Source organism: Mchenga conophoros, linkage group LG12, assembly GCF_057382185.1.
Source record: "Mchenga conophoros isolate Kocher_MC1m ecotype Shallow Benthic linkage group LG12, M_conophoros_male_GT1.1, whole genome shotgun sequence".
In the NCBI taxonomy this organism is placed as follows: Eukaryota; Metazoa; Chordata; class Actinopteri; order Cichliformes; family Cichlidae; genus Mchenga; species Mchenga conophoros.
This window is the reverse complement of record NC_140537.1, coordinates 23,332,967-23,358,621: the sequence shown is the minus strand read 5'-3', so window position 1 is coordinate 23,358,621 and position 25,655 is coordinate 23,332,967. Positions and strand designations below refer to the sequence as shown.

The 25,655-nt window shown below is 38.9% G+C and overlaps 1 protein-coding gene across 2 annotated transcripts; it reads right to left on the bottom strand.

Annotated features, from left to right (window-relative positions):
- Positions 1–1,832: 1,832 nt before the first annotated feature.
- On the bottom strand, positions 1,833–25,154 carry rasef (RAS and EF-hand domain containing). 2 transcript variants are annotated; one of them, XM_085294635.1, is made up of 18 exons: positions 24,641–25,154; positions 21,849–22,178; positions 15,287–15,433; positions 13,913–14,003; positions 12,558–12,653; positions 11,596–11,673; positions 11,377–11,492; positions 9,214–9,282; positions 9,023–9,089; positions 8,570–8,658; positions 7,276–7,576; positions 6,158–6,280; positions 5,619–5,811; positions 5,312–5,393; positions 5,079–5,193; positions 4,586–4,693; positions 4,346–4,422; positions 1,833–4,113 (listed from the first exon to the last, which is right to left on the bottom strand). In XM_085294635.1, exons 1-18 carry the CDS (start codon positions 24,943–24,945, stop codon positions 4,011–4,013), a joined length of 2,490 nt encoding a protein of 829 aa, XP_085150761.1. In that variant the 5' UTR covers positions 24,946–25,154; the 3' UTR covers positions 1,833–4,010. The 2 variants fall into 2 exon arrangements, with proteins under 2 accessions (XP_085150761.1, XP_085150763.1); XM_085294637.1 differs by having other exon boundaries at positions 5,619–5,769.
- Positions 25,155–25,655: the final 501 nt, after the last annotated feature.

The following is a 25,655-nucleotide window of genomic DNA, read 5'->3' as shown; positions in this document are numbered from 1 at the left end:
ACTTACAGAGAAAAACATGCAGTTATCATTGTGCAGAGAGAAAGATATGACTAAAAAAATAAATGCAATAAAAATAGTTAATGATTTTCCACATATGTGCCTTTATTTTAACGCTAACACAGTATCTTCACACACAAATACACACAAACGTGCTGGCTGCACTAGACTGTGTAAGCACTTGTGCGTATCTGACATGGGTGTGGATTTGTACGGACTGTCTGCCTTCCCAGATGTCATAAGAGTGACCACTGGTTCCATTGCATGACCTTTGACCTTTCCAGATGGTGACAGTCCCTGCCTCGATCAGAGGACGCTCAAGGAACATTTTCTGTGTGTTGAGTGTGTGTGAGAGAGTGTGTAGTGTTCCTGAACTAGCAAAAATGCGTCCCATTGATTAAAAATCTGTTTAATCTTGAATTATTTATCTTTTGAAACTTTTTAAGGAGACGCTGAAGTTTTCCCGTTTTATCGTCCTTCCTTAGTGAACCATCAACTTGAAATCATCAGTGATTTTTGCCGTGGTTCAGTCTGCTGTTGTCACTTTTCTAAACCTGCTGATGGAGAGGAGAAAAGGAGAACCTGCTCTGTCTCCTTTATGGTAATATATTCATTACTGTCATTAACCTTTCGGCTACACGTTCTCCTTTATCTAATTATCCCCCTGCTACCAGTGAACACTCACACACACTCGCACACTGCTCTCAGCTGCTTCTCCCCACACACCACGTCCCCACCTCAGCCACCCCACATGTTGTTTGACAAATGAATGGTCTCGCCTCATCAAGCACATGACAATGTACACAGATGGGAGGTGGAGACAGGGACCCGTGCCAGCTCTAAACACGCACACAGAGCGAAATCCTCGACATATGTTGCAGTTATTCAAACAGCCATGCTCACAGACACTTCCAGACGCTCGGGGAGTATGGCTAAACAGGAGGGTCTTTTTCTTTTTGAGCAGCAATCAAGGAGAAAATATCTGATTTATTGATTTGTCTCCTCCTTTGTGCTGTTAATGGGGCTGCAGATTGCACGAGTATCAGCGAGGAAGAGACAGACAGATGGACAGTCAAATCAAATATCACCAGGCTCTTTTGTCTGATATTGTTCTGATACTTTTAGTGTAGCAGTAATACCTTAAATTTGATTTGATCATTTTTTTGTTACCTATTTGTAACTTGTTGTATTTCTCTTCAGAGTTTGTAGAGTTTCATGTCTGGTTTATCTGTTACTGTTGGTTTCTGTTGGGAGTTTTTCCTTCTCACTGTCGCCAAATGCACGCTCAAAGGGTTTCCCTTGATCATTGTAGGGTCTTAAGGTAAAGTATAAAGTGCCACGGACTCTTATGTTAAAATATGCAACTTTACAGTATTAAAAAACCCATTTAAGCCAGGTCTCTATGGAGAGTTTCCCCGTTCACAGTTCAGTGACTCTGAGTGGAGTTATTTTATCCTGGATATCCTGGATCCTTTTAAACTGGATAACTCAGTTATAGTTCGAACGGTGTGGCCATGTGAATGACAGACCTGCACAGCTGAAACTTTTAGGTCTCCTCCTCTCATGAAACTGGACCTCTTCACTGTGTGTCTGTTGTTGTAATCTTTTTAATTGATTATCTACTTAATACCATGTCTTGGACTGAGTTCAGTATTCAAACTACTACTACTAGAGCTGAAAATTTCTAAAGCTCATTTTAATGCTTTTCTTTTTTCCAAGGCATGATATGCAACAGGCGATAACAATGAAACTGTTCTTCACATGTGTAACATTTACTTTTTTACATATTTTTGTACCAGTGAAATAACTGAAGAAGAAAAACTGCCTCTCCAGCTCCAACCAGTGATTTTATTTCCGAGCTTACAGACACCGATACAGTTATTCAGCAGTTAGATAATATAACTGTTTTTTTCTCTAATATTAATAAAAGAGATCCATAAAATGAGTTGGAACAAATCACCAGGATTACAACTTTATACAGTTAAAGCCATACTCTGTTCTCTGCCCCCTGTATTTCATGTTTACCTACTCATTGTGTAATAAATTAGTTATTTAAAGTTTTACCTAAACTATCGGGTCATTTCCCAAGATAATAAATTCTACAACACAAAATTATCCTCAATGAAAAGACGAAAAAGTAACACTGCTGTGGCATCATAATAATAAACATGGTAGGTTGCGATATTGCACCAGGGTTTGTCGTGATGAACAGAGAACGAGCCTTTGTCACTTTAGGCTCTCCCGTGATTCTTGGTGTCTACGTGATGGCGGTAAATTCTGATATGACCATAAACATAAATAACATCAAACATTTCAAGCTGTACATAGAGGAAAAATAACCGAGCGCAAATGTAATTACATGATTGTTGCAGTGGTGAGCAAAGCTACAGTGCAATGAAAAAGTATTAACCCATTTAGTTTTAGATGTCTTAGTTTTTTGGCATATTTGTCACATTTAAATGTTTCAGATCATCAAATAAATTTTAATAGTAGATGAAGATAACCAGATTAAATACAAAATGAGGTTTTTAAATGTTTTTATCTTTTCTTAAAGGTAAAAAGCTATCAAAATCTACTTGGTCCAGTGTGGAAAAGTAATTGGCTCCCGTTGTTAAATCATAGTAAACGGTTTCTGTGATTAACCACAGAAGCTGTCTGACAAAGTGGAGAAGGCTAAAATATTTCAAAACCCAACACATCGTGCTATGATCAAAAGAAATGGCTGAGAGACAAAGTCATTGATATGGATCAGTCTGGAAAGGCTTATGAAGTCATTTCTAAGGCTTTGGGCCTCCAGTGAACCACAGTGAGAGCCATTATACATGAATGGAGGAAACTTGGAACAGTGATGATCCTTCCCAGGAGTGGCCAGCCTGCAAAAATTACTCCGAAAGCACATCGATGACTCATCCAGGAGGTCACAAAAGAACACAGAGCAAGAACTGCAGGCCTCACTTGTCTCAGTTAAGGTCAGTGTTCATATGCAACAAAGAGAAAGAAACTGAGCAAAACTGACATCGATGGCAGAGTACACAAAAGCTTGTCTCAAATTAACCAAAAGTTTAACAACTTGGAGAGTTTGAGTCCTGTCACATCTGCATACAACTAACACAGCTTGCCCTGAAGCTCAAGCATATTTGGGTGATGCAGCAGGACAATGACCCAAATACACCAGCCAGTCCACTACTGAATGATTAAAAACAAATCAAAGTCTGGACTTAAATCAGATTGAGACCTTAAACAAGCCATTCATGCTCAAAAACCTTCCAATGTGGCTGAATTAAAGCCAATCTGCAAACAAGAGTGAATTAAAATTCCTCCACAGGGATGTGAAAGACTCACTGTCCATTTCTGCTGCTGAGGTGCTGAGGGTGACTAACATTGACTAGATTTAAGAAGAATTACTTTATCAGGTGGATTTAAACAGCTTTACCCCCCTTAATAAATGAAATCATCATATAAGAACTGAAGTGTGACAAATATGCCAAAAAACAAAACAAAACAAAACAAAAAAAAAATCAGGAACTGTTTTGCAACACTGTATATCAGGATCTGTACTTTCTTGTCATGAACATAAACCAAACTAGCTTTCTATTTTCTGCCATGTGCAAATATTTAACAACATAAATATCACAACCATACTCACTCACCTGGCCTCAGATTTAAACCTCACATTAAAAGTCTACTTTACTCTCACAGCTACCTTTCGCTTCTCCTGTGTCACCTGCTTTAACGTGCAATTAGTCAAACAGTGTAAATGACACCAAACAGAAAAAGGCAAATTTGTTATAACATAATGAAAAAAAACTTTGACATGGCGAGAGGTTTAAGCCAAGATCCAGCGGTTAAAAGATTTAGCAAATAAATGTTTGTAATGTCCCGTCTCTCCACTTCTTTACTTCACCCTCTTAATCCAGCTGCGGTTATTCACATTGATCATTTGTTCCTGCTCTGCTTTTCATGTCTTTTTGCATGTGCACAGTCCACATTAAGTCCAGTGTGGACGAGTTTGATCAGGTGCAGCAGGAGAATTTTGGCTGATTTCTGGGAGCGTCTAAAATCGGCAGCGACTGACGACTGCTTTTTTCTTCATAGTTGGCGAACTTTGTTACCTGTCTGTGGAGTGGAAAAAAAACACAGGTAAGACGGGTAAACAGGTGAAAGATGGGAATGTGGAAGAAAAAAGAAAAAGAAAGTTTTACTTTTAAATGCCAGAAAGCGTTTCACTTGTAAAACAAAAGATCAAGCAGTATTTATGGTTATCATACAATGACGTATCCCTTGGTGGACGTTTAAACTTGTTGTTCTTAATGTGTTACTGATCAACACTATGGTATGTGAATCTCACCTGGCCAGGTGCAGCACGGCCTCCAGGATGTTGGATCCATCTTTGGCGCTAGTTTCACAGAACAGAGTGTTGTATGTCTGTTGGTCAGAGACAGAAAACATTTAATGTTTTAATATTTTTATTAACTGCCATTCATTCCTCGAATTACAGGTTACAGTTTAAATAATTTCTCTCCAAGTTGGATGTGTAACAGGTAACTGTAAATGTAAATGTTTGGTAAAATTTTTTATTTTTAATTACCATGGCAAGTTTCTCCCCGTAGCTGGCAGGAACGCAGCCAATTCCATCTTGTCTAAGATCAGACTTATTACCCACAAGCATGATGGGAATGTCCTCGTGGGACACATCCTGCCAAGAAAAACAATGAACAATAATAATAATCATATTGAAATCTCTTGTGACAGGTTACGGAAGGTGTGCTGAACTTGTTTTACACTGAGCACAAACTTCTGAACACCACTGGCCGAATATACAACACACACACACACAGAACACCAGATCATATTGAATGCATGCTTATCCAACACTTACATATTGGCTGCATGTAAATGAAGAAAAACAAGCAGAATCATCAGTGTGACCTTTAAATATCTTTTGATAACACAAATGCTGCCAGCGTCACAGTGGACACACTTAACCATATGACTATATTATACATGTTTCTGATGCCTGGACAGCTCACTTCAAAGTGTGTCAGGTGGTAACCGTATAGCTGTGGACGGTATTGCTTTACCTCAATCATATCCACCCACTCTCTAATATTGAGGAAGCTCTTCTCGCAGGTGACGTCGTACAGCAACAAAACACCGTCTGCCCGGCGGAAGTAAGACTTCGCAATACTGCGAAACCTGAAAATAGCACAGGAGATGGCTCAAACTAGACAGTTACAAACCTCATGTACTCCACTAATGAAGTGCTATTTATTGTCAAGAAATAGCAACACGTACTATCCACACCAACACATACCTCTCCTGCCCCGCCGTATCCCAGAGCTGAAGCAGCACGGGCTCTCCGTCCACGATTAGTGTTTTCATCTGGAAATCCACTCCTGAAAACACAAAGAAGAGCCAGTCAAGAAGGAAGCAAGTGAAAGTGTTTAATAGCTGATCAGAATAACTACATTATACTATTTTAATGATCTTACTTCACAGTCTACAAAAATTAAGCATTAACCAGTCAGCTGAAACTTCCTCCAAGCTTTTATTTACAAGGCTTCTTGTAGAGAAGAGGACATGACATTAAAATGCTTGCTTTTAGTTTGTGTCCAGCTCACCCAGAGTTGCACTAGAGTTCATTTTGAATTCATTCTTGCAGAGGCGAAGCAGGAAGCTGGATTTCCCCACAGCAGCGTCCCCAGCTAACACGATCCTGTAAGCCTTCTCGGACGTCATGTAGCCCAGGTCAGTGCTGTCCTTGTCCTTCTTCTGTAGCGGTGACAGGAAGGTAGTGCTCTCCAGGAAACTTTTCTGCACATTTGCTTCAAGTTGAATTCACTTTATCATCAGCAATGATCATTTTGCAGTTTCCTCAACTCTTACTAGCGACGATTTACACATAATAAGTCCACAGCCATAGCTACTACAGAGCGAAATGTACCTTCTCATACTTTTTTTTTTCTACAGTGTCAAAATGTTAGGAAGAGACGAAGGGTCACAAAGTCTGGTAAGGTCTCTAAATAATTACAAATTTTTTTCCAGAAATCTGACTGTAACTTAAATTTCAACAATAACCCCAATAATCCTGTTTTTCTGACCTTTCTTACAAAATAAAAGAACCCTCTTTTATGACTCCTCTCATAATTTTCTCTCTCACCTGAACATTGATGGCACTGAGGGCCTTTCTCGTTGTTGGAGCTGGTGGTTCAGATGGCTTCCAGTCCAAAACTGAGCTGCTGTCTGATCCGAATGCTGATTCCCCATCCTGTGTCTCTGCTGGCTGTGATATAGACACAAAGTAGCAGATAGTTAAGCATTCAAGGCAAGAATACGCTTTTCCCCCCTGGAGTTAGCTATTTTCACTCTCTATGTGTTTAAATACCAGTTTGTATTTAATCATTAATTATTATCGTCTATGTAGGTTCTCAGTCATCCAGGTCATGGTGGTCTCAAGAGCTTGAAAAAGAGGGAATTAAAATGGTGTATGCATAGGTATCATAGGTAACAGCCCTATGGAACAACTTGGTCATCCCTTTTCAAACAGGTTAGTCAGAGAAACTTATTCAAGCGTGACGGTGCAAAAACGGGTCCATCCCAAGATCAAAACTCCCAAACACAAGCTAAACATCAAAGTGCAGGAGTACTTGGAGATCTATGCAGCAGAAACCCAACAGCCACTCCACAAATGCATGACACAACATTGAAGAGGCACCTCAACAGGAACAGACTCAGGTGTAGATCTACACTAAAAGGTAAAAGGAAGCTCTTTGGAGGGAAGACAGATGTTTTAAAGGAGGAGCAAAAGAGGCCATCGCCATGAACACTATGTGTGCAACAAAGGTTGGCAACGGTTTCCAGGCACTTCAACGCCCATTCAAGTCTTTCCACTGTTGTTGTAGGTGACCTCAATAGGTCACATGATAGGGTCGGGCGAGGCCTCACAGTGGCTTCACCCTTAACCCCCGGTGATGGTAATGCCTTTTTTCACAGCATGGCTCATGTGATGACGCACGCGATCAATAGCAGACCAAGAACCACCTCCAAAGGGGAACACCCCCACTAAGGGTTAAATACCTGGGACTCTCCATCTTTTGCTTTTATACCTGAAGAAACCTCTTAGATTGGAGGTGAAACGTCTCCACAGACTTGAATAAGCCCACTTCCTTTCTTCTTCAAGTTATTACATCTGTTGTGTCTGTTAGTTATTATGTTATTAAGTCTTAGACTTGGTAAAACAAATATGTAGCTATAAGCTAGACATGATTATGGTCTTACCTCAGTGTCAGAGAGTTCTCCGATTACACTGTCGTTGTTATCGTCGTCCTCCTTTTTTTTCTCCGGACTGTGATTCTCGTCCTCTTCTTCTTGACCTTTGACCTCATGCTCTGAGTCATAGCCTCCATGTGAGCCTCTGAGCGTCGACAGGCCACTGTCCACGTAGATCTCAGGTAGGCTGTCCTCCTCACACTCGCTGCTGTGCCTGCGCCTCAGGCCAGGGTCACACATGGCCAGGGCAAGGGTGTCACCGCTGGGCCGGCGGCTGAACAGAGGGTACTCGTCCATGCGCTGGGAGTACCTGAGGACGAGAAAGGCAATAAAAAAAAAAAACACAAAATCTCCTCCTGTGTGTGCTTCAGGTAATAGATCATTTCACACATAAAGTAGTTTTGTTGGTTTTCCTGTAAGATTTTTGATGGAATACCTGCGAAGCTAGATGTGAGGTTTTTTTTTTTATGTCCTGGACTTATTTTGGGTTAATACGCTCTTTTGTAATAACATTTACACAGTCTACGTTGTTTTTAATGAATAGTAATAAAGTACTAAAAACATATGATAGATCAATTTTTAAGTTATATATAAAACCTGTAAACAATATTTTAAAATGTTATGTGCATGTGTAGTTTTTGTATAAAGTACATGATCTTGTGTGCAATATATGTTGTTTTCATATTGCTTCTGCCTAAATGCCTGTAAAAGTGCCAAAAGGCAGAACCACAAGCTAAAACTGTAATAATTACATACCTGAATCGTTTTTTAATTAACTTTTCAGAGAGGCAAAACTAATCCTCACATACATTGTATTCACTGGTCAAAAGAAAATACTTTTGTTGTCTCGTTTTAAGATGCAAAAAGTTCTTATTAGTGCAAAACTGGGCTTGAATTTGCTGCTTTATGGTACAAAAACAAAACCTTTATGCCGGATAACTGCAGAATCTCATGGTTCAGCTTCTCACAGCGGCTTAAATAAATAACTTGCAGCAAAATCTACTAGACAAATAAAAATGTCACATGTTCTGGGAAAAGAAACCTTGTCAGTTCCAAAAACATCTGAATGCACCGATAACTTCTGTCGGAGCCAAGTAATCTCTACAGTAACTTCAACATTTATTTGAAAAATAAAAATAAAACAGTTTAAATATATATATATTGTTTTTTAGGAAAACAAAATAATTCCATTTTTGGTGTAAGACCAGCTCTAGTGTGCCAGTGCAGAGAATATACAGATGATTAATGTACATTTAATGCACAGATGCTCTTCTTTGTCATCTGTGTTGTTTGTAGACCGTACCTGTCTAATAATGCATATGGTGATGTGTAGCAGATGCTTTTACTTCTGCTTCTTTCCTTAAATTCTCCTGGTGATCCTCCGTTAGACTGCTACACACAAGAAACAAAAATAAACTATAAAATGTATTGTTATAATCTTAGATGTGAATGATGTTATGTTGTAAGGCAGTGCATAGTTTTTAATGACCCCTTAGAGCCTAAATGATGAAATAATTCCCAGAAAATTTTTTTTTTCAAATTACTGATAAGTTAAATTAATGAAATAACATTTTGCACATATGAGCTTTTAGGATAAATTTATTTAAAGACTAATTACTTTTTAAAAATAGGCTGCAGTCCAATCAAATGAGTGGATCAAATCAAACTAAGATACGAAAATGTGCTAACTGAAGACATTTAAAATGTCTTTATTTATTTTGTGAATGAAGTAACTTTGTTAAGTGTTAAGATTTACCCTCGTTATCCTCTCCAGAGCTGCTCTCAGGCCATCATTGCCGTCATGGAGCTTCCTGTTGGCTGTCCTGCACGCGCGCACACACACACACACACACACACACACACACAGAGAAAAGACATTTTAAATGTAGGCAACCTTGTAAAATCTGTTTCAGCAGGTGTGTGTGTGTGTGTTATTATCTGGCTTACTGTAGAATCTCAATCTGATTCTCCAGGATGTCTCGTTCATCAGAGAAGTGTTTCATGAGCTCCTCGTCTCTGAAGGAAAACAGAGACAGACAGAGACACAGTTAGTGAATCTAAAGAAAAGCTTTACACCAGAAAGCCTCCTTCCTTCTTTTAAGGTGAATGTGTAAACCACTACATTGTGGAGCCAAATGTTACTAAATCTGAACACAAGCATATATTTATCTATCAATTTAAAAAAAAAACATATCTAAAGTGTTACATATTTTTGTATGTTCATCGCTGTTTAGGGCCTCAGTTTCTACACAAAGCTTAAACAACACAAACTCCTTAAATGTACGGATTACTTTTATTAGAGAGAGAACACCGACTCATAGTGTGTTAAAACATTTATATTTCTTCTTATTCAATCATCTTCCGAAAGAGAGAGACCCCCTGCACAGCCCAAACGCCAGTTGCAGGATCTCGAACATTAGAATCATAAACTGTGCCTCATATAGGTGTTATTTTGGTACTTTACACGTCACACAGTTTCAAACATTGGTTATAAAGTTCCTCTTTTCTGTGTCTTATCTATTAATATGCCTGTGCACTAAAACGTCCTGTTTTTCAGTCTGGCTGAGCACTTAGTTTATGAGTCAAAAGTGGCCTTGCTTTACAAACCTTCATGATTAAAGTACATAAAACAATATAATGAGAAAATAAGGATACTATGGATATTAATTACATGACACTTTCAAATGATAAATTCTACAAAGTCTTAATTTTGACTAATTCTTATATTGTTAAACCAGAAGGGGAAGCAACCAAAGTAAACTAAAGATGCAATACTTTAAAATAAATTTAGGATCTTCAGTCAAACAGCAGCTGCTGCAAAATATAACCAACATGGGTTATATGCCGTATCTCTAGTGGCCACTGGAGGCTGCTTCAGAAGTGAGGTGATTCCAATAGTAAACAAAAATTGCATACAGCCTGATACAGAAAACTGGCTTTAGCACTATGGTTTTCTTTTATTTACAATCTGCTGTCTGAAGGTAGGTAATGTAAAATATAAACATCTGGAAGAGGGATCCCTCCTCTGTTCTGCTTTTTCTTTTTCCCCTGCTAAATGGTTTATTGGGAAGTTTTTTCTTATTGTGATATGTAAAAACATAGTAGGTAAAAACATCAATCTTGAATCTATTATATATCCATCCATCCATCCATCTTCATCCGCTTTGTCCGGGGCCGGGTCGCGGGGGCAGCAGCCTAAGCAAAGAGGCCCAGACCTCCCTCTCCCCAGCCACCTCCTCCAGCTTATCCGGGGGAATACCAAGGCGTTCCCAGGCCAGCCGAGAGATATAATCTCTCCAGCGCAATTCTATTATATATTTTCAATAAAATCATCATAGTTTCCCCATTAAATAATGGCTGATATTTTTATACAGTCTTCTCCTTTTTTACACGTCTGTCACAGTTGTGCAAAGTTACTGAAAGACACGCGAGACTCCTCAGAGATGGAGGAACAAAAGTGTCAACCCAATGAGTCAGAAGCAGGCGGGGTTTTCTCCTCCCTTTGTCTCTGTTGCGTCTGTTACTAGGTAACGCTCCCAAAGATGTTATTGTACGTGTGAAGGCACTCCAGGATATCCTGTTTCAGCTGTGACAACACAATAAAATTCTCAGGAGCCAACATGCAGACAGACAACCAGGAGAGGTTGTGCCTCTGTCGTCTGTCTCTGTTACTCGGCTCAGGGGTGGGGTCGTGTGATAAGGTATTCTGGATTCTTCTAGAGTCAGTACATTTAGCTGGTATGAAGTGTATTCAGTGGTTTTACAAGTGTAAATATTTATTTTTCTCAAGTTCTCATTAATCTTTAAACAAGGAAAGAAAAAGGTGGAAATACAAACCTGTTCTGCAACTTCTTTTCATCAATAATGGAGGTTTAGACTTTCATGGTGTGCAGTGAAACTGTATGTGTTTAGAGAGAGCTAAATGATGTGAAGTACAAATCTTTTTTTTCTTTTTTTTGTTTCTTTTTTAATCATCGATGTAAAAAAGTAAAAAGAATAAATAACATGTGGCTAATTAGATGTGGTGCTCAACTTTAACTCCACGGACCACACGTCAAAATCTGTACCGAGGGTTTAAATTATTTAACAAAAGCAGCCAAACCGATTTACCGCTCGGAGTTGATGCTTTGATCGGTTAGCTCGGTCTTCAGCGAGTCCATCTCACTCTGCAGGCAGGCGACTTTGGTCTGAGACCTCAGCAGCTCCTGCTTTAACCGCTGGTTCTCCTGCAGACGCACAGACAAGCAGCAAAACAGAAGATTACAGCTGTGTGTTGTAAGCAGGAAGCATAATGACTGTATAAATGAGTTCAAATACATTCACTCTCACCAGTGTTAGCTCATTGATCTTCTTCTTCAAGGCCGGGCTCTCGTCTTTCACTGTGATGTTCTTGTACTTCTCCTCTATCTGGTAAAGTTGAAATGTATAGGATAAAGATTATTCGACCTACTCACTCTTGTGGGCTACTTTTACTTGTACATGCATCCAGAAATGTCGATTCTAATTGGTTCAAAAAAATAAAAATAAACAGCTCTTACAAATCAGTTTCAGAGGAGTGGGGAAAAAAAGTTTCATAAAACGGCTAAATTTGTACTATTTAAACATTTTAACCTGATGACTTTCGGGATGCTTTTTTCCGTGCATGTTCTCAGACCTGATGCAAATGCTTGGACACATACACAGATGTCTTCATTAAGACCAACCCAACACAATAACTTGCTTCTCTGCATGCTTGATCTGCTCTTCAAGATTGTATGAAATCACTTCCCTTGTAAACAGCTGACTTGAAATCTTCAGTAAGAAGGACCTCAGTCAGATTGAGAAGCAATAGTAGATTTTTCTTATCCAAATATTTACTGTGAAGTTTCAGTTAAAGAGGTCCAGCTGAGATTTAATGGACTCTGTGAAGCTGCTTCCTGCTTTCAAAGATGTTAAGTTCTGAAATGGACCCAGAAAATTATTCTTCATCCTCAATAAACACGAGATATATAAAATCAAAGGTTTATTTACTCAATTAATTAATCATTAAGAAAAATGTGGTATAAATTGAATGGTATACCAATCAATTTTAAACCCGATTCCATTAAAGTTAACATTTTACATTGTACTAATATATTTACTAATAATGTACTAATATAATTAAAATGAGTTAAAGTCAGCATTTTGGATCTAGATTTGTTTCGAGCGTAAAATCCTTATCGTGTCAGTATCATATAAATATGTTTAAAACCACCACTACAGCAATTGTGTTGTAAAAAACCAGAACTCAGTCAGACAAGTTAAAAATGTACCATCTGCATCCTCTGGATCTTACACTGCAGCTCACACACTTCAGTTTCATAACTTCTTCGTAATTCACTCAGCGAAGCCTCTGCTCGCTTCTTCTCCTGCAAAAGCACAAATACAAACCCCCCCAAACAGAAAATATATCAATCAGTTGCATCAGAAAGGCAGTTTACTGTATGATTTGTGTGTTTGTGTATGTGTGTGATTGGCTTTTGCTTCTTACTCTGCATAAAGCCATTTTAAAGTGGATTTTAAACCCCTTGATGAAGGGTCTGAGGAATCAAAAACTTTTTTTTAATGTACAATTTCCAAAATAAATTCCTCCGTTACAGGTGCCAGGATATGACAGTGTGAATATCATGGTGTGAGAGGATACAGGTGACCGCCCTCTAATTTTGTGTGCTTTTCTTAGACAAAACAAACAGTAGAGCCCGAGTCAGCTGAGTCAATGGAGAACACTTACATAACTTTAGGCACAGTGATAAAACAGAGTTTATATTCACAGCTTTTAAAGAAACGTCAGGACCACAGATAAAATCAACATGTTTAAATAAATTCAATGGTTTGTTTCCTGATATAACAAGTGATGCTTTATGTTTCTGCCAGTCTTTGTCAGCTTTTCTTCCTTTTATTGCATTTTATTTCATGTTATGGAAAGCTAAATGCTGTTATCAAAGCTTATCATTTTCCACAAAACACTGATTATGTGTTCTGCTGGATTTTGGGAAATATCTGCCGCTTTCATGAGGCTCCAAATCTGGGGGCTTTTAATTCATAGACGATATATTAAGACATAAACAGACCTAAATTTAGGCATTAAAAAGCTGCTGTAATAACAAATTTGCCTACTCTAGCTGTGGATGTGGATACGTTTGACAAACAGACAGAATTCATAGAGATTTAACTTCATCAGTCAATAAAAAGCAGGTTAAACAATTCAAAGTTCAGGTCAGCCACATGCTGATGTAGCTGACCTGGCTCTTTATAGATTATCATCTTCATCCACACACCACCATCCTTATCACCACCAACACATACAGCCTTATCATTTTAGAATAGAGGATAAAACATGCCCCAGCACCTCGAGTTATCTGCTGTTTTATATCCACAGAGTTGTGAGAGCAGCAGGCGTGTCTGAATTGGGATCAGTAAGCTGCTACACGGCTGCGTATGTTTGTTTGACATGAGGGAAGAGCTGAACAAACGCGCCCTGCTTATCACTTTGCCTACACAAACTCCAGGGAAAGAAACGCATCATAGCAACTAGCCGAAAAAAAGCAAACAGTGTAAAAACACAAAGTCACGGGTCTGCAGTGGAGGGTCTCATATGTGTGTCGTGTGGGCTAGGTATTGGTCCCACCTGCTCACGTGTTTTTCTCTCGGTAGCTTGAATGCGTTGGTCCATTTCTTCCTCCATTTCACTGAGCTGCATTGATGCTTGGTCCTGCGCTCTGTAACACAGTAATAAGATCACCTCACTAGACTCCAGATATTTCTATCCATGTGATCCAGGCAGCTGACGCTAACTTAACTTTCTGATTTGTGACAGTATTTATTGTTCGCCTGACATTTGGATTGACACAAAACATTTGTAATTTCTTAGAAAACAAGCTTGACTATCAGTGTCAAACAGTCATGCTACTTTTGTCCAATCATACATAAGAACATTTTTGAAGCCAGATACTGATGTTAGACGAGAGGGCCTGACTCACACTCTTCTTTCCTGTTATCCCTACTCCCCCAAACTTCACTGCTGGCACACAACTCGGGTTCTCCTGGCACTGGCCAGACTCAAACTTGTCCATCAGACTGCCAGACAGGGAAACGTGAGCTTGACTTTTACTTCCACTGCTCCTATAAGCATTGGCATGCTTTGCACCGATCCATCCAATACCTGACATTGTGCTTGCATTTAGCTCTTGACCTTGGAAACCAATGACATGAAGCTCCCTGAGAACAGTGTTTGTGCTGATGTTAAATGCCAAAGGAGGTTTATAACGCGGTAATTACTGAGTCAGCTGCGCATTAGAGACTTATGTCCCTCACAACTCAGTAATCCCGCTCATAATATTAAAATGTTTTGCTAATTTAGGAACAAGTTGCTGTAGTTCTTTTATTCTTCCACTTTGCGATAACAGCCACTGTGACAACGTGGATGAGCAGTTGGAATACTCTCCACTTGTCTCAGAAGTATTGACTTTTTCCACATTAAGCACATTATTCTCTACCTATGTTTATTTGCTATGATTTGCTATTGTCAAAGTAATATTGCTGCACCTACTACCCTGGGTTTGTTTGTGTAAGCTTTATGTTGCCATCAAAATCAAACATTCAGCACATTAAAGCAAAGACTCTGTCACAGGTTGCTTTGTATTTTTTAGGCTGCAGAATTAACTCCTTTGTGCATACTTACATCGACTGTTCTCAGCCTTCGTGTACGTCAGGTGTAGGGAAAGGCCCAACCAGAGTTTCCTGATTTTTAAAGTACTGATGATGTCATGTCTGACATCAACAGGTCAAACTAAGAGGTTCAGTCTACATTGATGCACTGGTAGTTATATGTTTTACTTATGATCTGGTTGCTCAAGTCTCTCTCCTGTGGTTCATACTCGTCCTGTCTACATCTTTGCCACATGCTCATTAGGGTGGCTGTAGTTCAGTATGTAGAGCAGGTCATCTGCTAATCGTTCACAGGTAATGACTGATCATATATGTGTGTGTGCATGATGCTCACCGTTTGATGGCAAGTGCCAAGTTCTCCATCTCTGAGTTCTGCTGTTTGATCTCTTTGGTGAAGTTGAGGATGACTTTCTCAAATTGAGGAATCAGTCTGGGCTCAGTCAGACTGATGTTCTGATACAGTGTTGCTGCTTGCTCACGCCTGGAGAAAAATCAGGAGATAAATTAGCTCGCTGCAAACAAATTTTTGCTAGCAGAAATTGAGGGTTACATTAAAGAATTTTGGTTTGTACGGTTTGATTCATTAATATTTTTGTAGTTTTGTTTATTAAAAAAAATAAAATCAAGATGCGATTGAAGTGAAGCCTTCCTGCTTTAATTCAATGGTTTTGCAAAAGGATGGCAGTAACTGTTTAGACAATATAAACATTTTTATACACAGTGTCCCATTTTCAGAGCTTCAAAAGCAATTGACCACTGTGCATGATGACAGAATTATTTTGATGATTAAGAAAAAAAACTTTACAACATCTAACCAAGTTAAGAATAAACTCTTGAAGAGGAAGACATATCATTGTCAAAGTCTACAATCAAGAGACATCTTCATGGGTTTACAACAAAATGCAAACCACTGGTTAGATTCAAGAAGATGAAGGCCAAATTAGCCTTAGCCAGAAAACACAATAAAATACAGTGATGGAAACATGTTTTGGACAGATGAAACTAAGGTTAATTTGTATCGAAATGATGGGAAGAGAAAGGTTTGTATGGCTGTGACTGGAACTGGGTCACAAGTGTTTATTGATGATGTGACTCCTGATAGAAGTAGCAGGATGAGTTGTGAAGTATACAGGGCTGTACTCTCTGCTAATACTGATCAGGCACAGTGTAAATTCACAGTGCAAATGGATAATGACCCAAAGCAGACTGCAAAAGCAACCCGAGAGTTTCTCAAGCTAAAGAAATGACATAATCTTCAATGGCCAAGTCAGTCACCTGATCACAACCTAGTAGAGCCGCTTTCAGTCATGAAATAAGACAATAAAGGCAGAGAGACCCAGAAACAAGCAGCAGCTGAAGGTGTCTGCAGTAAAAACCCGGCGGAGCATCTCAAGGGACGAAACACAGCATTTGGTGATGTCCATGAGCTTTAGACCTCAGTCACTGACTTCAATGGATTTTCATCTGGGCTTGGTTGTAGTATAAAAAATGTCTATAATTCCTAAACAGTTCGTAAAAGTTTTTTTTAAATCCCCTTAACCCTGTAAGACCCAACTAATCAAAAAATAGCCAGAAAATTCTGATTTTTTAGAACTTATAACAAACTTATAACAAAATCCACAAACATTTTTTTGCTATATCATGTTGTGTATGATATATTTTTATGATATATGAATTATATATTGTTTGTATGGCATTTCATACATTGGGTGTGTTTGGCAACTTTATGTTAACAACAGTGTTAATTTTAGACAAAAAAAAGGAGTTTTGTCCATAACATTTTGAAATTATGGCAAGTGCTGATGATGTTGATGAGAACGAGGTCTCAGAAACTCATGCGTCAAATATGATACAAAGGTCATTATAGGGTTATATTTAAAGCTGAAAATGCACTTCACTCACGTCTTGAATGTCTATTTAAAATCCGCTGTAGGGTACACACAGATAAAATAACAAACAATTCTGTCTTTGTTCGGACTCAGCTGAATATGCTCTAAAAACAGACATTATCCAACAAATTCACAAGAGGTTTAATTATTTATTGAATATTTTTTGAGTATTTGTTTTATATTCTTAATAACAATGGCGGTGTGGACACACAAAAAATGTACCTTTTTATTATTAATTAGATAAATGGCAGACAACAGATTATTTCTTGTAGGTAACACTGGATTACAATAACAGGGTTAAAAGTCTTTAACTGTGGGAAAATGTTTCAAATGATAAAAATCCTGATGTTTTCCTCGCAATTGTGCATTTGGAGTTCTGATTTTCATTTGATCTGCTAACAAGACTGATGTTACGATATGAAAAATGGAGTGTAACAAATGAGTCAGGGTGTAGTACAGCTTTAATTACACTAATATTAAACAAAATAAACACTAAATAAACAATATTGAGAATGCCTTAAGTCAACACTCCTTTGACAGGTAGACAAACTGTTCTACTTTATTCTGAGTGGCTGAAGAAAGTATTTCATCAGCTTGGTAGAAAGTTTGCTATAAAGTTTGTTCTATCTACCGCTCCACCCTAACAGCAATTAACATAATTGAGATATTTAGCAAATCTACATTTTTGTTGAGCCTTTAAAGATTATTTAGCAAGTAGAAAACAAAACGATTTGTGTGTCAGTTTAAGTAATATCTGATGTTGGAATAACTCTTCTAATTTTAAAGACTGATTTTTAATGAATGCTTCTTTTCATGTATGTCACTTTGCTTCCCAGTGACACAACCTGTCGTTTATTTACCCTGAAAACAAAATAGCTTTCCTGGTGTGTGTTAAACCCGAACTCAGAAACGCAAAAGCCGAAAGAATGAAATCAAATGAAGAGACCCAAATTAAACCCTGTAAAATTTTGTATTTATATATGAAATTTGTGTTCAAACACAATTTTTGTAAACAGTTGATCATGTCAACAAATGCAGAGTAGAGACATTTGACCCCCCTAGAAGAAAATTCTTGAAAACCGAGCAGTGAAAGCCTTTTATAGGTCAAACCATCTTTCCAGGCTCGGTCTCCATCAGCTGAGAGACTGAACAAAGTTCATAACTCATTAGATCAGTCTCAAGCATAAAGAAGGAAGAAATTGATTTTTTGCTCTTGACTTGTCTTCTTGTTCTCACACAAAATATCTTTTCAACTCCTGAAAACAGACATCTGTCTGAAGTGAAGCGTGTACTGGGTTTTCCAAACTATCCTCCCTCAGCTGACTGATGTAACAGTGACTATAAATGCTTGAAGATGAAAGAGTGCATTTATCCGACGGCACCACCGTGACAATCAATGTCCTGATGCCGCAACACAACAGCATGAGCAAAAGTCCCATGTAAGGCCAGTGGCCACATGCACGTGGATAGGTCTACAGTGTGTGTAAAGCGAGTAAGCATTATCGAGCCCAGTCATTGGATGTGATCATTTTCAGAGAACTGTTTTTATCACTTAACCCTTTAAGACCTACCATAGAACCAAGTTCGCCAGAGCTTATATTATATTTTTACATGCTGTGGAGCCATTTTTGGGAGCATTTCAAGTTGCTATACATCAATACAACCATTATAGCCCAAACTTTAATAATATGTCTGCATTAGGTGCATAGTAATTACATAAATTGCAAAAAAGTGCAATAAACTACAAAAAAATTGAAAATCGTTTTTGTTTTTTTAACATATATTTCTAGTTAGAGAAATTTAAGAGTCTTATCCCTCAAAACTGTAAATACAAAAAAGTTACACAAACTAGTTTCCCACCACAGGAAATTTATTTTGAGTGTCTTCATAGTTTTATTTTTGAAATACACCAATTTTTATATACTGCAGGAAAAACGAAAATAAATATTATAGTGCAAATTTGCAAAATAACAGCATATGCATCAAAATAAACTACTTCCAGCAGTGCAATATGAGTCTTAAGCATCCCAGAAACGATACAGAAAGTCATAAAGTCAAACATAACTTTTTAAAACACATAACAAGTAAAACACAAGCTCATAAGGCCCCATTCGTAAAAAACTACATTTCCGCAAAATGACGTCACTTCCGGTTTCGGGCAGGTCATGCGGTCATGTGATAGTTCGCGCTGATGGACGTAGGAAGTGTTACAAACAGCTGATGGATCGGCGAAGCGTGTTTCTGGAATATCATGTTTTTGTTGCTGCAAGTGATTTTTATGCAGTTTTTGCAAAGCTTTATGTGGAAGGAAACTGTGACCTAGGACAAGCTGATGGCATAAGATGTAAGTACAACTCCTCCAGTTTCATATGCAAAAAAAATTATTGCGCTAGCTTACTTGGTTGCAGAGCTACCGGGATTTAAAAATAGTTACGCAAAACAGAGCGTGCCCGCTCCGATCGGCTGTAAAGGGTTAATACTGATTTATGAATAATTCAAGCATAAAAAATGCACCTAACTCACAGGATGAGCCACATACACATAACAAACCACTTAGGAAATAATCAGTTTTAAACTGTATTTTAGGCACTTTGTTACTAGCAGCTTGTTACAAAAACACATCATTTATTCTCATTTCCTTAGCTGAATCTACAAAAATGCAAAACATAAAGAGAAACGGAGAGAAAAAGCTGAACTGGACTGAATCAGTTGCACCATGTCTTATGAATCCAAATTTTAAATGTTTGGTTTCAATCATAGTCAGTGTGCACGATGGAGATCAGGAGAGAAGTACAACAGTCAGAGTCTACAGTCATCTGTAAAACACAGAGAAGGCTCCGTCATGGTTTGGGGGAGTGGCTTCATGTTTCAGCATGACAATGCTCCCAAACACACTTCCAGAGCAGTAAAAGCATATTCAGATAGAAAAAACACAGTGGAACACAGTCAGTGATGGACCGGCCTCCTCAGAGCCCGAATCTCAATATTATTCAAGCAGTGTGGGATCATCTAGACAGATAATCGAACAAAAGGCAGCCAACATCCAAAGAAGAGCTTCATATGTCCTTCAAGAAGCCTGGAACTATTGCTGAACATTAGAGAATGAGACGGTGTTAAAGAATAAAGGAAATATCAACTCATAAGAATGCTACCAACTCTGTTTTTCCCTTATATACTATATTTCCATGTATGTTTCCAATCATTTTCCATTTTCCTAACAAAATATAAAGAAAAGAGAAATGACTTTGCAGAGTGCTGTAGGGGAGACCGGGGATAGTTGTAACGTGGGTCAGTTGTAACACTTCCAATTTCTCCAATCAGGGCTAAGTTTCAAATGATGTGATTCATCCTGTGCATGCCCAATTCAGTTCTGCTATCACATGTGAAAAATCAGCACATTTTGTCAAACACAGACAATTTAACACGAAAAAAAGTAATTTGTATGCCAAAAAGTAAGTTTTTCTACTTTATTTCAATTTGTAATAGCATTATCTGCTTTGCAGTTAAACTCATCAAACTTAAATTATGTTATTTGTATGTCTATGGGGATATATTCTGTGTAGGTCTTTAGTGCTAATGTTTTAGCCGTTGGCTGTAATGTTAGCTAGTTCGTGGCTATAGGAGTCTGGGTCAGTTGTAACAGCAACAGTCTGGGTTAGTTGTAACAATAATGCAGATGTTAAAACTTACCACACTATTACTTTAACTTATATTAAACAAGTTGGGGCAACGACATCAGCAGAGAGAGGTTCACTGGTCGCCTTTGTATATGCGGTTAATGCCATTGGCAACACAATTCCTCCACTGTTTGTGTTCCCACACATACATTATGCAGACCACTGTGTCAGAGATGGACCAGTAGGAAGTACTGGTAGTGGAAATAAATCAGGATGGGTGCAAGAAACAGATTTCCTCATCTTTCTGAGGCACTTTGCAAACCACACAAAGGTAAGCCATGATAAAAAGTAATGGAATTGCGATGCTGGTGAACAACTACATTTTTTCAGCTTCATTGTTATGTTCAAAAGTTGGTGCAAGAGTTGTAGGTTATAATGCCCACTGATCCAATGAGGCCAAACTCAAGGAAGACCAACCAAAATTAATGAAATATTCAGTTGCAGAAAATTCCATAATTTGTCTTTTTTGGGGGGTTGGTATATGTTCAAAAGCTAGATTTCTGCATTCTGTCACACACACACATAGCTACATAAATGGCTTTAAGTGCATTCGTGTGTTGAATAAAAAAGATTACATGTTAATGTTTTGTCAGTACCCTTATTTCATTGTGTTACATTTCACCCCAGGATATGTTACAACTAACCCAGGCTACCGCAGGCCCACCACCCGCAGGAGGCGCCATAGGGGTCTGGTGCATTGTGTGCCGGGTGGCGGCCAGGAGCGGAGGCCCTGGCGGACTGACCCCCGGCTGCCAAGACAAACTATAACTGAAGATAAATTAAACAATCATAACAGAGCATTTTAACTTTGAATTTTTGTTAGGAATTACTTTGATTTATGGATTAATGGCACAATTGTTAAACATGGTTTGGAGTTTGCTCCCTTTGTCTGCTTTTATGTTAGAGCATGAGTGATTTGCACAGCTTGCGCCTTCCCATACACCTGTGTGTGTGAGGGGGGTCACCATTAATGCCTGTCTTTAGCTTACATGAAACGTGAACATCCAGAGATTTTCACACAGGCGCACTCTCATTTTCATATTATTAATAATGATTTTAGTCATGGATGGAAATGGATTCGTCGTTTTGTAGCAGCAAACTTTGAAATGTGCTCTGGATCTTTCCCAGAGTTCACCTTTTTAAATTAGATGTGTGCTTTATTTCAGAGGTGCTATTTTCCCTGTGAAGATTAATTGTCACTATCACATTTACGCACACTGCGCTCACTGTTGAACGCACTCATATCTCCTGAACATTTCCATATTTTAAACACATCCGCCCGTCTGTACCCATCGCCCTTACCGGCCAGAGAACAGCTGTGCACTCTCACCTGGGGATGAACTTGGCCTGCTCGTTCAGTCTGCTCTCAAAGTCTTCCCAAGCAGCAGACGGGTCGCCTCCTTCTGACTCCATGTCCGCCTCGTAGCGGTCGTGAAATCCGCTGATGAACTCTTGCAGGGTGACAGTGCCGTCCTTGTCGACGTCCAGCTGGTCAAATATTCGGTCAGCCTCTGCTGCTGACACCTGTAGCTCTGCGCAGATTGTGAGAAACTCGTTTCGTTCGATCTGCCCGGAGTTGTCCACATCGTAGGTGTGAAAGAGGGACCGCAGCCGGTCCTGTTCCTCTGCGCTCATTCCCTTGATAGGGGGCTGTGGCTGGCTGGGGTAAAAAAAAAGAAAAAAAAGAAGGCGTTTCGGTAAATTACAATTACCACCGAGACGACGAAACCTTGAAACCTTACAGGAACGCCAGCGTTTTACTTTCCGGACACCAGGAAAAAACAAAAGTAGTCCAAACTCCAAACTTCCAGAGTTAATCCGCTCCTATCCAAACATTACCACAGCTGGTGTGCCCTTACAAAAGTTTTGATCAAAGAAATCCATTTTAAACAATCCAAACTATCATTAAAATAAAAGCATTTGCTCCCGCGTAGCCTTCACGCGAGATGTTACAGATTGTTGTAGCCAATGGCCAGCTGGACGGAAAAAGCTGCTGTGTCTCACTGCCTCAGGTAACGCGCCTGCCATCGCTACCTGCCAGTGTGATCACTCCCCTCTCTATTCCTAACAATAGACCTCTGGGCTTCAGGCCAAATGAAAGTGGCTCTGTGGCGAAAGCCTATTATCGTTCTAGCTGAATAAACTGAAGTTTCTGTAACTGAGGGAAGAACAGACTGACACACACGTAGTCTAGATTTCCATTTTTTCCAGGCCCAAATTATTATTTGACTATTAATCACATTAAATAGAGGCGAATATTAAAAAAAAAACCATGTATACATAAATATTAATTTATTTATCTGTTTCAACACAATAATATTAACTGTTTGATAGTAGACTTTACGTTTATATCATACTGAGGACCTTTCAAATTCAAATCAGTTTTATTTATATGGTTTCAAATCACTAAAACAGTTGCCTCAAGGCACTTTATATTGTGAGATAAGGACCCTACAAAAACATGGAGAAAACAGAGAAAACCTCAACATCAAGTGTTTGCTCATGATCACCTATGAGCAAACACTTGATGGCAGTGGCAAGGAAAAACTCCTGTTTAATAGGAGGAGACCTCCTGCAGAACCAGGCTCAGGGAGGGGCGGCTATCTGCCTGGGTGAGGGGAGGAAGACAGGACAAAAAACATTCTGTGGAAGAGAGGCAGTGATTTGTAACGACTAAACATGTAGAGAGTGAAAAAAGTGAGTGAGCAAGAAACACTCAGTGCATCATGGAAAGCCCCCAACAGCCTAAGCCTACTGCAATATAACTAAAGGGGGATGCAGGGTCACCTGATCTAACCATAACTATGTGCTTTATCAAATAGGAATGTTTTAAGCCGAATCTTAAAAGCAGAGAGGGTGTCTGTCTCCCGAATCCAAACTGGGAGCTGGTTCCACAGAAGAGGGGCCTGGAAGCTCAACACCCTGCCTCCCTGCTTCTACTTTGAAATATCCAAGGATCCACAGGTAAACCAGCAGTCTGAGAGCGAAGTGCTCTACCTGTTTGATATGGTACTATGAGGTCTTTAAGATGAGATGGCTCCTAATATTTTAAGATTTTGCATGAGATGGGAAGGATTTTAAATTAAATTCTGGATTTAACATGGAATTAATGAACACACACCAACATGGAAGAAATATGTTCTCTCTAGTCTTTGTAAGTATTCTCATTGCTGCAATTTCCCATTTCCACTGCAGTTTATATGGGAAAATACACAAAAATGAACAAAAACATACTAAAATACTCTAATGTTACACTAACAGGTATCATAATGAGCCTGACGTCCTTGTCTTATAAAGTAATCATTTACAACAGGTTAAAGAAACCTCACATGTAGCTTTCAGATTGCTAAAAAGTAATTGCACCTTCTACCTTGTGATTGAAATGCTGTTTCTACATCAAAATTACTTTATTTGTTCATCATCTTCATCACTTTTTGGCACACTGGCACATTTGCCTGATTTTCCTGCTCTGCCATGGTAACACAGCCCAACCTACTCTTGTTATCTAAGGATGGTTTCCTTGTGTGAAAAACATTAGGATCCATTGACAAAAAAGCTCAAATTTGCGTGCAGTACGTGGAATACAATGAAGTCACCAAGCACATTGTTCAGTTTTTACTGCCTATGGCAGGTTAAGCAGCAATCCTCCAGCTGGATGCCCACTGACCTGATTTTACAGACTGCTCTGCAAACCAGATACCTCAATCGCATATCTTACAAAATGTGACAGCTGTGATATTGTTAAATTTTGTTTAACACACAAAAAATCTAGATTAGTACATCACACTTTGTTCTTCAGTAAAAATCAGGTTAATGAACCAGATTATTGGTTATGCTTCCTGTTTAAGGACATGTCAGCAATGCTTGGTCCACATTTTCATAAATAAATTGTCATCTAATTTATCTTCATATTCAGCTTCCTGTCAGGTCAAAGTATCAGTTTCTGTTATCCTAAACTACACGATCTGTACCCACAAGAATAGTTGGATTCAAACCTTTCATAAATCCTACTCTACCATTAAAGAAGACCGCCCCATGCAGGCAAAAGCATATTTTACACATTTTGCTATGACAAGTTGCTGTTAGCTACACTCAGAGCACTCAGGCCTTTTCACCTCTCACCTGGACAGGACCTGCTCTTTTTTATTCCAAGCTGAGGAGTCTGTGTCTTCTTCAGCATCATCTTCTTCCTCCTGGTGCTGTTCTTTGAAGCCACTAAGGAACTCCTCTAAGGTCACCGTGCCATCCTTGTCGACATCCAGGCGATTGAAAATGCCTTCTGCTTCCTGGGACGAGACGTGGAGTTCTTGGCAAATGGTGTTGAATTCATTTTTTTCAATCCGCCCAGAATTATCCACATCGTAGGCATGAAAGAGAGAGCTCAGGCGCTTTTGTTCCTCCTCCCTCTTTTTCTTTGCTGCTGCCATAGTTTTGTTTTTAATTTCTGCAGCAATCTGGCTTTTAGATTTGAAAGCGAGTATTTGCAGATAATAAAAAGAGCGAAAAAAAGTACTAGAAAAACAGGCAGAGCCTACAGGAGTTTAGCTGTTAGGTAAAGTGAAATTAAATTCAGAGCTGGATTTCCATTTGATAGTTGATAGCCAGTCATAAGGTTAAACCCCATTGTTGGAAGGAGACGGAGTGCAGCTCCAGGAATAGACTCACTCCTTCTGATATGTTTCTTTTATATCCTCCCCCTCCTGTCTCTCTTTCTTTTTTATAGGCATGCAATACTGATAATAAACTATTTTAGGACCATAAAATGTGGTGTTGCAAATGCTGTTAAACCAAACAGCATCAAGCAAGAATCCTAACAGTGTGGCCAAAATCTGCAAAACCAGCAACTGCATAAAAACAGCACTTTTTTGTGTTTTGCCCTCAAACAAGTTAAAAGTAAACCCTCGGTATTGTCTTATTAAAGTGCCACTGCTGATGTGGTTCCTCCTTTGACTTTGTAACATAGTTGGCCATTCACAGCATATGAATTATGTTTCCTATCTTTGATTATTAGTACTCATTGGAGTTTTTATTGGAAGGCTCTTTAAACCTGGAGTCATACTAGTGCAAAACACACTGCTAGTCCTGCTATGATGATACCAGCAATGCTACACAGGAATGCAAATTATAGAAATTTGAA